The 15,433-nt window shown below is 38.3% G+C and overlaps 1 protein-coding gene across 1 annotated transcript; it reads right to left on the reverse strand.

The window, feature by feature from the left end:
• Positions 1-2,359: 2,359 nt before the first annotated feature.
• On the reverse strand, positions 2,360-12,732 carry LOC308322306 (kelch-like protein 9; the record flags this gene model as incomplete). The annotated part of the gene is made up of 5 exons (XM_080773508.1): positions 2,360-2,385; positions 10,266-10,406; positions 11,799-11,936; positions 12,072-12,234; positions 12,724-12,732. The coding sequence occupies 5 exons, from the start codon at positions 12,730-12,732 to the stop codon at positions 2,360-2,362; spliced, it is 477 nt and encodes a 158-aa protein (XP_080629634.1).
• Positions 12,733-15,433: the final 2,701 nt, after the last annotated feature.

The raw sequence follows: 15,433 nt of genomic DNA on the forward strand, positions 1-15,433 counted from the left end.
CCCAATGGCGTGTTTATTCCTACTAGTGAAGAGAAAGTTTAAAAAATCAAAGCAAATACAGGTAATTCGAAAATGTTATTTTTGTACTTTTGTGTTTCTCTTCTTTATATATTACTTTTCTGTTGAAATGTAAAATTTACATTTCAACGAAAGGACCTGTAAATGACAACACAAAAACTAAGGCACTGGTGTCGTACTTCTGGTTTACCGGAACGGGGTGCAACTCCCTGCAGTGCCCTGCTCAATTTGTTGTATTTACATGGTTCATTGGTGTCCATGGTCTCAGAGGTCATCGCTATAGTCTTAATCATTGTTGAGGATTTAAAAAAAAGTGAAAATCGTTTTTTTTATTATTCTTTTCTTCAAATTCCAATTTCAATTCCATTTCCGCAATTCCACAATTTCCGCAATTTCCATTTCCGCAATTTCCGCAATTTCCCTAATTTCCGCAATTTCCATTTCCGTAATTTCCGCAATTACCATTTCCGCAATTTCCGCAATTCCACAATTTCCGCAATTACCATTTCCGCAATTTCCGCAATTCCACAATTTCCGCAATTTCCATTTCCGCAATTCCACAATTTCCGCAATTTCCAATTTCCGCAATTTCCGCAATTTCCGTAATTTCCGCAATTTCCATTTCCGTAATTTCCGCAATTCCCGCAATTTCCGCAATTTCCATTTCCGCAATTTCCACAATTTCTGCAATTTCCGCAATTTCCGCAATCCGCAATTGCGCAATTTCCGCAATTTCCAATTTCCGCAATTTCCGCAATTTCCAATTTACGCAATTACAACCATGTAAATACAACACATTGAGCAGGGCACTGCAGGGAGTTGAACCCCGTTCCGGTAAACCAGAAGTCCGACACCAGTGCCTTAGTTTTTGTGTTGTTAATTTACAGGTCCAGGTGTGCATACGCATGTGCGCCTGTGCGTGTGTAGGTGCATATGTGCATTTGTGTGTGCACGCTTCAATGACCACTGTTGGACCCCATGGGGATCAAGGACCTCTGGGAGCCACCCATAATTCTCAACGGTCACAGCGAACTCTTTTTTTAATTTATTTTTAAACATCTGTTTATTATGATTTTTGGCATAAAAGCATTTCAGTAATGATTAACCATAAAATTACAGATCGGACAAAAAATAGCAAAAAACATACAAACAAGAGACTTACAATAAAAGGAGACAAAACATAACTCAAAGAAAAAGACAAAAACAATAAAATTATAACTGACAAGGCTGATGACTACACGGCATTCCGAGGACAGAAACAACATCACTATAAATTCAAAAAAACATTTCTGATGTGAAAAGGAAGACATATGCATACATGTGTACCCACATAGAAAATACAGACGACATATATTAGACGACATTACGAGGAGAACAACATTCAATTACACCACTTCAGTCCAATGTAACAAGCATCTCAATAATGGGCGACCAGGTTTTTAGATAAAGGTGTTCTTTTTTCGACAAGGTGAATCTAATTTTCTCCATATGCAGCACTCCTCCCAGCTCCCTTAGCCACATGTCAACTGTCGGAGGTTTATCCGATTTCCAGGCTTGTAGTATTAATTTCCTAGCTAACAGTGTTGCGAGTGAGATGGCCTGTGCCTCGTATTTGTTTTTTACTTGATCTGGTTCCATCACACCGAAGAGTGCAACTAGAGGTGCCGGGGGGAAGTCTCTTTTATAAGCTTTAGCCAAGAAATCAAAAATTTCATTCCAGAAACGTTGCAATTTATGACATTGAAGGAACTGATGAGACAAAGTCCCTTGTTCCGTTAAACACTTTCCACACATGGGAGAAGAATCTTTAAAGATTTTGTTTAATTTAGTTGGGGAATAGTGCAGCCTATGAACAATCTTAAATTGAATCAGAGAGTGCCTAACATTGATAGAGCTATGGTGAATGTTGGTGATACAATCCTCCCATACTCCATCTGAAATCTCTATGCCTAATTCTCTTTGCCAATTGTCCTTAAACAAGCTTGAGGATGGGTTAACCACGGTCAGCAAGGTGTCATAGAATTGAGAGACTGCACCTTTTTCAAAGGGCTCAGTGTTGAAGAAACTATCCAAGACTGGATGACTGGGTTGTTGTTCATATTGTGGGACATGCGTTCTAAGAAAATGTCTCAATTGCAAGTGACGGAAGAAATGTGATGATGGGAGCCGGAAGGATTCTCGTATTTGTTGAAAAGAGGCAAGATAACCTTTACCACGACCTTGATTAAAGTATACATTTCGGAGATTCACAATACCTTTCTCCTTCCATGACATAAAAACCGGGTCTGCCAGACCCGGCTGAAAAGCCGGATTGGAACATATAGGAGAATCCAAATATATTTTAGGAGCCTTTGTCAATGCTAAGACCTGAGACCATATTTTCAGAGAGTTTTGAATTATGGGGTTATGTCCATAACTACTTTTCTTGATCTTAATAGGGCTATTAAGTAATGCAGGAAGACACGACCCAGAACAGGATGCATGCTCGATACTAAGCCATGCAGGAAAATTTTCCAGGTTACATCCAGGATAGCAGTCATACCATAGATAAATAAAGTTTAAGTGAGCCGCCATATAGTATAACCTGAATTGAGGGAGTCCAAACCCTCCTTCGTTCTTACTTTTGCATAGATGTGGTCACAGCGAACTCTGTTGCATCACAACTGGTAGCCCATGTTTTTTGAAATTTTGAAAAAAAAAAGTTAGCCTCGTTTCTCATCATTTTGGACCATGGGCTATAGCCCATATCGTACGGCATACTATAGCGCGCCGTTTTTCATCATTTTTGAGGATTTGAAAAAAATGACGAAATGAAAAAAACGATGGGTTATAGCCCATGTTTTTTGAAATTTTGAAAAAATAATTATCCTCGTTTCTCATCATTTTGGACCATGGGCTATAACCTATATCGTACGGCATACTATAGCGCGCCGTTTTTCATCATTTTTGAGGATTTGAAAAAAATGACGAAATGACAAAAACGATGGGTTATAGCCCATGTTTTTGAAATTTTGAAAAAAAAGGTTAGCCTCGTTTCTCATCATTTTGGACCATGGGCTATAGCCCATATCGTACGGCATACTATAGCGCGCCGTTTTTCATCATTTTGAGGATTTGAAAAAAATGACAAAATGACAAAAACGATGGGTTATAGCCCATGTTTTTTGAAATTTTGGAAAAAAAAGTTAGCCTCGTTTCTCATCATTTTGGACCATGGGCTATAGCCCATATCGTACGGCATACTATAGCGCGCCGTTTTTCATCATTTTTGAGGATTTGAAAAAAATGACGAAATGAAAAAAACGATGGGTTATAGCCCATGTTTTTTGAAATTTTGAAAAAAAAAAGTTAGCCTCGTTTCTCATCATTTTGGACCATGGGCTATAGCCTATATCGTACGGCATACTATAGCGCGCCGTTTTTCATCATTTTTGAGGATTTGAAAAAAATGACGAAATGAAAAAAACGATGGGTTATAGCCCATGTTTTTTGAAATTTTGAAAAAATAATTATCCTCGTTTCTCATCATTTTGGACCATGGGCTATAGCCTATATCGTACGGCATACTATAGCGCGCCGTTTTTCATCATTTTTGAGGATTTGAAAAAAATGACGAAATGACAAAAACGATGGGTTATAGCCCATGTTTTTGAAATTTTGAAAAAAAAAGTTAGCCTCGTTTCTCATCATTTTGGACCATGGGCTATAGCCCATATCGTACGGCATACTATAGCGCGCCGTTTTTCATCATTTTTGAGGATTTGAAAAAAATGACGAAATGAAAAAAACGATGGGTTATAGCCCATGTTTTTGAAATTTAGGAAAAAAAAGTTAGCCTCGTTTCTCATCATTTTGGACCATGGGCTATAGCCCATATCGTACGGCATACTATAGCGCGCCGTTTTTCATCATTTTTGAGGATTTGAAAAAAATGACGAAATGAAAAAAACGATGGGTTATAGCCCATGTTTTTTGAAATTTTGAAAAAAAAAGTTAGCCTCGTTTCTCATCATTTTGGACCATGGGCTATAGCCCATATCGTACGGCATACTATAGCGCACCGTTTTTCATCATTTTTGAGGATTTGAAAAAAATGACGAAATGAAAAAAACGATGGGTTATAGCCCATGTTTTTTGAAATTTTGAAAAAATAATTATCCTCGTTTCTCATCATTTTGGACCATGGGCTATAGCCTATATCGTACGGCATACTATAGCGCGCCGTTTTTCATCATTTTTGAGGATTTGAAAAAAATGACGAAATGAAAAAAACGATGGGTTATAGCCCATGTTTTTTGAAATTTTGAAAAAATAATTATCCTCGTTTCTCATCATTTTGGACCATGGGCTATAGCCTATATCGTACGGCATACTATAGCGCGCCGTTTTTCATCATTTTTGAGGATTTGAAAAAAATGACGAAATGACAAAAACGATGGGTTATAGCCCATGTTTTTGAAATTTTGAAAAAAAAAGTTAGCCTCGTTTCTCATCATTTTGGACCATGGGCTATAGCCCATATCGTACGGCATACTATAGCGCGCCGTTTTTCATCATTTTTGAGGATTTGAAAAAAATGACGAAATGAAAAAAACGATGGGTTATAGCCCATGTTTTTGAAATTTAGGAAAAAAAAGTTAGCCTCGTTTCTCATCATTTTGGACCATGGGCTATAGCCCATATCGTACGGCATACTATAGCGCGCCGTTTTTCATCATTTTTGAGGATTTGAAAAAAATGACGAAATGAAAAAAACGATGGGTTATAGCCCATGTTTTTTGAAATTTTGAAAAAAAAAGTTAGCCTCGTTTCTCATCATTTTGGACCATGGGCTATAGCCCATATCGTACGGCATACTATAGCGCGCCGTTTTTCATCATTTTTGAGGATTTGAAAAAAATGACGAAATGAAAAAAACGATGGGTTATAGCCCATGTTTTTTGAAATTTTGAAAAAATAATTATCCTCGTTTCTCATCATTTTGGACCATGGGCTATAGCCTATATCGTACGGCATACTATAGCGCGCCGTTTTTCATCATTTTTGAGGATTTGAAAAAAATGACGAAATGAAAAAAACGATGGGTTATAGCCCATGTTTTTTGAAATTTTGAAAAAATAATTATCCTCGTTTCTCATCATTTTGGACCATGGGCTATAGCCTATATCGTACGGCATACTATAGCGCGCCGTTTTTCATCATTTTTGAGGATTTGAAAAAAATGACGAAATGACAAAAACGATGGGTTATAGCCCATGTTTTTGAAATTTTGAAAAAAAAAGTTAGCCTCGTTTCTCATCATTTTGGACCATGGGCTAAAGCCCATATCGTACGGCATACTATAGCGCGCCGTTTTTCATCATTTTGAGGATTTGAAAAAAATGACAAAATGACAAAAACGATGGGTTATAGCCCATGTTTTTTGAAATTTTGGAAAAAAAAGTTAGCCTCGTTTCTCATCATTTTGGACCATGGGCTATAGCCCATATCGTACGGCATACTATAGCGCGCCGTTTTTCATCATTTTTGAGGATTTGAAAAAAATGACGAAATGAAAAAAACGATGGGTTATAGCCCATGTTTTTTGAAATTTTGAAAAAATAATTATCCTCGTTTCTCATCATTTTGGACCATGGGCTATAGCCTATATCGTACGGCATACTATAGCGCGCCGTTTTTCATCATTTTTGAGGATTTGAAAAAAATGACGAAATAAAAAAAACGATGGGTTATAGCCCATGTTTTTGAAATTTTGAAAAAATAATTATCCTCGTTTCTCATCATTTTGGACCATGGGCTATAGCCTATATCGTACGGCATACTATAGCGCGCCGTTTTTCATCATTTTTGAGGATTTGAAAAAAATGACGAAATGACAAAAACGATGGGTTATAGCCCATCTTTTTGAAATTTTGAAAAAAAAAAGTTAGCCTCGTTTCTCATCATTTTGGACCATGGGCTATAGCCCATATCGTACGGCATACTATAGCGCGCCGTTTTTCATAATTTTTGAGGATTTGAAAAAAATGACGAAATGAAAAAAACGATGGGTTATAGCCCATGTTTTTTGAAATTTTGAAAAAATAATTATCCTCGTTTCTCATCATTTTGGACCATGGGCTATAGCCTATATCGTACGGCATACTATAGCGCGCCGTTTTTCATCATTTTTGAGGATTTGAAAAAAATGACGAAATGACAAAAACGATGGGTTATAGCCCATGTTTTTGAAATTTTGAAAAAAAAAGTTAGCCTCGTTTCTCATCATTTTGGACCATGGGCTATAGCCCATATCGTACGGCATACTATAGCGCGCCGTTTTTCATCATTTTTGAGGATTTGAAAAAAATGACGAAATGAAAAAAACGATGGGTTATAGCCCATGTTTTTTGAAATTTTGAAAAAATAATTATCCTCGTTTCTCATCATTTTGGACCATGGGCTATAGCCTATATCGTACGGCATACTATAGCGCGCCGTTTTTCATCATTTTTGAGGATTTGAAAAAAATGACGAAATAAAAAAAACGATGGGTTATAGCCCATGTTTTTGAAATTTTGAAAAAAAAAGTTAGCCTCGTTTCTCATCATTTTGGACCATGGGCTATAGCCTATATCGTACGGCATACTATAGCGCGCCGTTTTTCATCATTTTTGAGGATTTGAAAAAAATGACGAAATGACAAAAACGATGGGTTATAGCCCATGTTTTTTGAAATTTTGGAAAAAAAAGTTAGCCTCGTTTCTCATCATTTTGGACCATGGGCTATAGCCCATATCGTACGGCATACTATAGCGCGCCGTTTTTCATCATTTTTGAGGATTTGAAAAAAATGACGAAATGACAAAAACGATGGGTTATAGCCCATGTTTTTTGAAATTTTGGAAAAAAAAGTTAGCCTCGTTTCTCATCATTTTGGACCATGGGCTATAGCCCATATCGTACGGCATACTATAGCGCGCCGTTTTTCATCATTTTTGAGGATTTGAAAAAAATGACGAAATGACAAAAACGATGGGTTATAGCCCATGTTTTTTAAATTTTGAAAAAAAAAGTTAGCCTCGTTTCTCATCATTTTGGACCATGGGCTATAGCCCATATCGTACGGCATACTATAGCGCGCCGTTTTTCATCATTTTTTAGGATTTGAAAAAAATGACGAAATGAAAAAAACGATGGGTTATAGCCCATGTTTTTTGAAATTTTGGAAAAAAAAGTTAGCCTCGTTTCTCATCATTTTGGACCATGGGCTATAGCCCATATCGTACGGCATACTATAGCGCGCCGTTTTTCATCATTTTTGAGGATTTGAAAAAAATGACGAAATGACAAAAACGATGGGTTATAGCCCATGTTTTTGAAATTTTGAAAAAAAAAGTTAGCCTCGTTTCTCATCATTTTGGACCATGGGCTATAGCCCATATCGTACGGCATACTATAGCGCGCCGTTTTTCATCATTTTTTAGGATTTGAAAAAAATGACGAAATGAAAAAAACGATGGGTTATAGCCCATGTTTTTTGAAATTTTGAAAAAATAATTATCCTCGTTTCTCATCATTTTGGACCATGGGCTATAGCCTATATCGTACGGCATACTATAGCGCGCCGTTTTTCATCATTTTTGAGGATTTGAAAAAAATGACGAAATGACAAAAACGATGGGTTATAGCCCATGTTTTTGAAATTTTGAAAAAAACAGTTAGCCTCGTTTCTCATCATTTTGGACCATGGGCTATAGCCCATATCGTACGGCATACTATAGCGCGCCGTTTTTCATCATTTTTGAGGATTTGAAAAAAATGACGAAATGAAAAAAACGATGGGTTATAGCCCATGTTTTTGAAATTTTGAAAAAAAAAGTTAGCCTCGTTTCTCATCATTTTGGACCGTGGGCTATAGCCTATATCGTACGGCATACTATAGCGCGCCGTTTTTCATCACTTTTGAGGATTTTAAAAAAATGACGAAATGACAAAAACGATGGGTTATAGCCCATGTTTTTTAAATTTTGAAAAAAAAAGTTAGCCTCGTTTCTCATCATTTTGGACCATGGGCTATAGCCCATATCGTACGGCATACTATAGCGCGCCGTTTTTCATCATTTTTTAGGATTTGAAAAAAATGACGAAATGAAAAAAACGATGGGTTATAGCCCATGTTTTTTGAAATTTTGGAAAAAAAAGTTAGCCTCGTTTCTCATCATTTTGGACCATGGGCTATAGCCCATATCGTACGGCATACTATAGCGCGCCGTTTTTCATCATTTTTGAGGATTTGAAAAAAATGACGAAATGACAAAAACGATGGGTTATAGCCCATGTTTTTGAAATTTTGAAAAAAAAAGTTAGCCTCGTTTCTCATCATTTTGGACCATGGGCTATAGCCCATATCGTACGGCATACTATAGCGCGCCGTTTTTCATCATTTTTTAGGATTTGAAAAAAATGACGAAATGAAAAAAACGATGGGTTATAGCCCATGTTTTTTGAAATTTTGAAAAAATAATTATCCTCGTTTCTCATCATTTTGGACCATGGGCTATAGCCTATATCGTACGGCATACTATAGCGCGCCGTTTTTCATCATTTTTGAGGATTTGAAAAAAATGACGAAATGACAAAAACGATGGGTTATAGCCCATGTTTTTGAAATTTTGAAAAAAACAGTTAGCCTCGTTTCTCATCATTTTGGACCATGGGCTATAGCCCATATCGTACGGCATACTATAGCGCGCCGTTTTTCATCATTTTTGAGGATTTGAAAAAAATGACGAAATGAAAAAAACGATGGGTTATAGCCCATGTTTTTGAAATTTTGAAAAAAAAAGTTAGCCTCGTTTCTCATCATTTTGGACCGTGGGCTATAGCCTATATCGTACGGCATACTATAGCGCGCCGTTTTTCATCACTTTTGAGGATTTTAAAAAAATGACGAAATGACAAAAACGATGGGTTATAGCCCATGTTTTTTGAAATTTTGGAAAAAAAAGTTAGCCTCGTTTCTCATCATTTTGGACCATGGGCTATAGCCCATATCGTACGGCATACTATAGCGCGTCGTTTTTCATCATTTTTGAGGATTCGAAAAAAATGACGAAATTACAAAAACGATGGGTTATAGCCCATGTTTTTTTTAATTTTGAAAAAAAAAGTTAGCCTCGTTTCTCATAATTTTGGACCGTGGGCTATAGCCCATATCGTACGGCATACTATAACGCGCGGTTTTTCATCATTTTTGATGATTTGACAAAAATTAAAAAATTAAAAAAATGGGTTATAGCCCATGTTTTTTGAAAAAAAAAGTTATCCTCGTTTCTCATCATTTTGGACCATGGGCTATAGCCTATATCATACAGCATACTATAGCGCGCCGTTATTCCTCATTTTTGATGATTTGACAAAAATTAAAAAATTAAAAAAAACGATGGGTTATAGCCCATGTTTTTTGAAAAAAAAAGTTATCCTCGTTTCTCATCATTTTGGACCATGGGCTATATCCTATATCGTACGGTATACGATTCAATTCAGTAAGGATATAAGAACACAATCTATGATCAACCCAGAAACACATGTGACAGCCATGTGCTCGTAAAACTCATTTTTATTTCCTCGTGGGGACAATTTTCTCTGCCATGACTGTGTGTCTTTTGAATGGGCTCCAACCAGGCCTGGAATTTCATCATTTTAGGGGCAAGGCCACTTGGTCAACTTTTTGAGGACACAAGGCCAAGTGCCAGGGCATGAAGGCCATCAATTAAAACAATGATTTTTAAGTCCCCGGTCATCATTATTTTAGCTTAAACATTGGTACAGAACAGTGCTTCTTAAATAAATAATCACAGCTTTAAATAACAAAATATAAGTAGCTACTGTTGTAAAATATTGTAAACATGTCTGTAACATGGGGTCCCAGTGCAGAGATGAAAATCATAATGAAATGGCCTGGGACCCTGTCACCCTAGGGCCCTGTCACCCTATAGGCTAATTAATATACATTTAATTTGGGGGTCCTTGAAATTAAAATGGCTTCAGCACTCTCTAACTTTGTTTTTCAAACCGACTATTTTCACAAACGAATGTCTCGGTGTGCGATAGTAGTGATAGTGATAGTAGTGAAGATGAATATTCTGTGACTACTTAAACCTGAGTAAACATACATTGATGTAAATTATGGCAGTTTGGGCTTTTTTGGTTAAATATTCTTGGCAGGGAAAACGGGGATAAATTAGAATAGTTTGACAGCTTACTGAAGTCAGTGTGTTCCTCTTTCATGGAAGCCATCTTCAGCCATGTTTCGTTCCGAGCATCGAAGCGCCACATCTCACTACTTTTACCACTAGGACGAATACGACCCCGCCTGTCCCCTCCAGCCAGATACAGAGTAGAGCCTATATGGTGGGAGAGGAGCAGAATTAAAACAATGATGTAAGCTTTCATTGTTTTAAAAGAAATACATAGTTTAATATGCATACACAACTTGAAATGTCTTCATATATATATATCGCTGAAGAAATTAAAAAAAAAAATCAAAATAGTTCCAGTGTTATAATATAAGCTGCTGGGCGCTTATATTAGCCCGACGAGATCGAAAATGTTAAAACGTTAATAACTCTTCATCTGAATCATTCCGTCCAATTCTAAGAAAAGAACAATTATGTGTTAGACGGTCCGATCGCGGTCCCGTCGCTAGTCGCGTTAGAATTAATCATACCGCCCGTTGTTGTCGTTCGCACGGAGAGTGTTTTGGTCATCTAGCTACTTCAGCCACATCCGGGATAACATCCGGTCCTACTTCAGCCACATCCGGGATAACATCCGGTCCGTCGCTGAATGTGCTCCACTGCTATAAATCGCTGGGCGCTCTGATTTAATGGATTGCGGATTAAATAATCCCGGGCGTTCGGGGTGTTAAATACCAGTGGATTAACCCAGTTTTCTATTTATTTAGCAGCATCACATTTTTTAATACTGTACATACTGTACAGAACCAGAGCATGTGAGCGGAGCGGAGCGGCCGATAATTCCGCTATTCGCTCTCGACGGCTTTTGTTACGCTCGCTCCGCGCTCACGTTCATCTCCCCCCACGCCGCTCTACGCTCGCTCCGCGCTCACTTCAAAATCCACCCGCTCCGCTCCGCTTCTCGCTCCGCTTCTCGCTCCGCTCGCGCTCACATGCTCTGTTGTAGCCCATCGTCATGTGTCCAAATCCAAAAGAACAGATATGTAAACTGTCGACACGCCATGAGCGGTGCATTGATGATTTGTATGTCTATTCTCATGGACAGTCCGTGAAGCAGATTACGCGTATGGGGCTGGGCTTGAGTCTGAGAGCAGGCCCCGGCGCCAGGATGGAATGACTGAGAGGACATTGAGATTTTTGAGGGGGCACAAAGGCAAAGAGGTTGATTTAAGGGCGCAAACATCCCCTTTACCCCCCCGTGGTGCCGGGCCTGCCTGAGAGGCAATGATTGATGTAAACTGCTAGCCAAGCTTGCACAGTGCCGTGCCGTGTGCACTGAGCGGAGGACAGCTCTCGCTGGAAGTCAATCCGACCCATTTAAAAACCCGCTCCGCGCTCACGTCAAAATCTCTTCGCTCCACTCACATGCTCTGTACAGAACCCAAAAAGGGGTTCCCGCCCAGAATGGGTTAAGTTGTGTACTATTTTTTATTTTACATCCTTTTAATGACTTTTTCTTGCCCGTCATGTCTCTTTTATGTCTATTCGTTTGTACTTTGTGCATGGACCCGAGTCCAATAATAGAGTTTTTCTTCTCACCTGAGGCGACCATGGCATGCCTTTCGCTTTTCATGGGCAAGTCTCCAACTGTCCTCCACTCTTCTGTCAGGGGATCGAAGATCTCCAATGAGTCGACGGTGTTCCTTTGGTACATCTTTTCTCCCACTGCCACGATCACTGCATCCAGTGGGGGAGAAGGAGCAGGTGTACAGGAGTACATTCAAGAGTTTATTTCATGAAAAGAGACCCACATATCTCACAGACGGGCATGCTGGCCTTTGGATAGATGTCCACTTTCAGCTCGTCACATACCGGTGTTACTGCGTGGGCGTGCTGAGTTAGAGTATGGCTGCTCCCCCTTGGCCTCAGAGATGAACCTCTGACAGCCCGGCTGTTCTTTCACCACCTCCAGACTCTCCACCACAGTGTGGAGGAAGGAGGGACTGATGAGAGGCAGACGGATGTGCTCCAACACCTTCAGGAACACACAGAGAGAACACCGAGTATTAGTACTAGTCCAACTGGAACAACATGAGAGCAGCAGTGGTCTCTGTGGTAGAGTGGGGGGGTTCCCAGTTCCATCCTGGGCTCCCCCAGAGTTAGCAAGAAGCTGTGTAGCAGTGTATGAATGCGTGTGTGAATGTGTGTGTGTGTGTGTGTGTGTGTGTGTGTGTGTGTGTGTGTGTGTGTGAATGGGTGAATGTATTAATGCACAATCTATGTAAAGGTATATGAATGTGTGTGTGTGTGTGTGAATGGGTGAATGTAATGCACAATCTGTGTTAAAGTGCTTTGGATGAGAGTGCTATATAAATGCACCATTTACCAGCCAGTCCCACACCAGTATACAGTACAGTACAGTACAGTACAGTACAGTACAGTACAGTACAGTATACTGTATACAGCAGATGCCAAAGCATGTATTTGCAAAGGGACTCTAGCAACTGCCTTACATTTAGAAGACCTCCGACATGTCGATAAACAGAGACCTCTGATTGTCTTACAAGGCATGAGAATAAGAAATGACTGACCTGTCCAAAGCTCTGTCTGTGGGTAGGACTCTTGTCTAAATGACTGACCTGTCCAAAGCTCTGTCTGTGGGTAGGACTCTTGTCTAAATGACTGACCTGTCCAAAGCTCTGTCTGTGGGTAGGACTCTTTTGAAATTTTGAAAAAAAAAAGTTAGCCTCGTTTCTCAGTTTTTCATCGTTTTTGAAGATTAAAAAAAAATGACGAAATGACAAAAACGATGGGTTATAGCCCATGTTTTTTGAAATTTTGAAAAAAAAAAGTTAGCCTCGTTTCTCATAATTTTGGACCGTGGGCTATAGCCCATATCGTACGGCATACTATAGCGCGCAGTTTTTCATCGTTTTTGAAGATTTGAAAAAAATGACGAAATGACAAAAACGATGGGTTATAGCCCATGTTTTTTGAAATTTTGAAAAAAAAAAAGTTAGCCTTGTTTCTCATCATTTTGGACCGTGGGCTATAGCCCATATCGTACGGCATACTATAGCGCGCAGTTTTTCATCGTTTTTGAAGATTTGAAAAAAATGACGAAATGACAAAAACGATGGGTTATAGCCCATGTTTTTTGAAATTTTGAAAAAAAAAGTTAGCCTTGTTTCTCATCATTTTGGACCGTGGGCTATAGCCCATATCGTACGGCATACTATAGCGCGCAGTTTTTCATCGTTTTTGAAGATTAAAAAAAATGACGAAATGACAAAAACGATGGGTTATAGCCCATGTTTTTTGAAATTTTGAAAAAAAAAGTTAGCCTCGTTTCTCATCATTTTGGACCATGGGCTATAGCCCATATCGTACGGCATACTATAGCGCGCAGTTTTTCATCGTTTTTGAAGATTTGAAAAAAATGACGAAATGACAAAAACGATGGGTTATAGCCCATGTTTTTTGAAATTTTGAAAAAAAAAGTTAGCCTCGTTTCTCATCATTTTGGACCATGGGCTATAGCCCATATCGTACGGCATACTATAGCGCGCAGTTTTTCATCGTTTTTGAAGATTTGAAAAAAATGACGAAATGACAAAAACGATGGGTTATAGCCCATGTTTTTTGAAATTTTGAAAAAAAAAGTTAGCCTCGTTTCTCATCATTTTGGACCGTGGGCTATAGCCCATATCGTATGGCATACTATAGCGCGCAGTTTTTCATCGTTTTTGAAGATTTGAAAAAAATGACGAAATGACAAAAACGATGGGTTATAGCCCATGTTTTTTGAAATTTTGAAAAAAAAAGTTAGACTCGTTTCTCATCATTTTGGACCATGGGCTATAGCCCATATCGTACGGCATACTATAGCGCGCAGTTTTTCATCGTTTTTGAAGATTTGAAAAAAATGACGAAATGACAAAAACGATGGGTTATAGCCCATGTTTTTTGAAATTTTGAAAAAAAAAGTTAGCCTCGTTTCTCATCATTTTGGACCGTGGGCTATAGCCCATATCGTACGGCATACTATAGCGCGCAGTTTTTCATCGTTTTTGAAGATTTGAAAAAAATGACGAAATGACAAAAACGATATGTTATAGCCCATGTTTTTTGAAATTTTGAAAAAAAAAGTTAGCCTCGTTTCTCATCATTTTGGACCGTGGGCTATAGCCCATATCGTACAGCATACTATAGCGCGCAGTTTTTCATCGTTTTTGAAGATTTGAAAAAAATGACGAAATGACAAAAACGATGGGTTATAGCCCATGTTTTTTGAAATTTTGAAAAAAAAAGTTAGCCTCGTTTCTCATCATTTTGGACCATGGGCTATAGCCCATATCGTACGGCATACTATAGCGCGCAGTTTTTCATCGTTTTTGAAGATTTAAAAAAAATGACGAAATGACAAAAACGATGGGTTATAGCCCATGTTTTTTGAAATTTTGAAAAAAAAAGTTAGCCTCGTTTCTCATCATTTTGGACCATGGGCTATAGCCCATATCGTACGGCATACTATAACGCGCAGTTTTTCATCGTTTTTGAAGATTTGAAAAAAATGACGAAATGACAAAAACGATGGGTTATAGCCCATGTTTTTTGAAATTTTGAAAAAAAAAGTTAGCCTCGTTTCTCATCATTTTGGACCGTGGGCTATAGCCCATATCGTAAGGCATACTATAGCGCGCAGTTTTTCATCGTTTTTGAAGATTTGAAAAAAATGACGAAATGACAAAAACGATATGTTATAGCCCATGTTTTTTGAAATTTTGAAAAAAAAAGTTAGCCTCGTTTCTCATCATTTTGGACCGTGGGCTATAGCCCATATCGTACAGCATAGTATAGCGCGCAGTTTTTCATCGTTTTTGAAGATTTGAAAAAAATGACGAAATGACAAAAACGATGGGTTATAGCCCATGTTTTTTTTAATTTTGAAAAAAAAAGTTAGCCTCGTTTCTCATCATTTTGGACCATGGGCTATAGCCCATATCGTACGGCATACTATAGCGCGCAGTTTTTCATCGTTTTTGAAGATTTGAAAAAAATTACGAAATGACAAAAACGATGGGTTATAGCCCATGTTTTTTGAAATTTTGAAAAAAAAAGTTAGCCTCGTTTCTCATCATTTTGGACCATGGGCTATAGCCCATATCGTACGGCATACTATAACGCGCAGTTTTTCATCGTTTTTGAAGATTTGAAAAAAATGACGAAATGAC

This window comes from Protomyctophum bolini (assembly GCF_963924005.1).
Source record: "Protomyctophum bolini genome assembly, chromosome: 10".
NCBI classification, from domain to species: Eukaryota; Metazoa; Chordata; class Actinopteri; order Myctophiformes; family Myctophidae; genus Protomyctophum; species Protomyctophum bolini.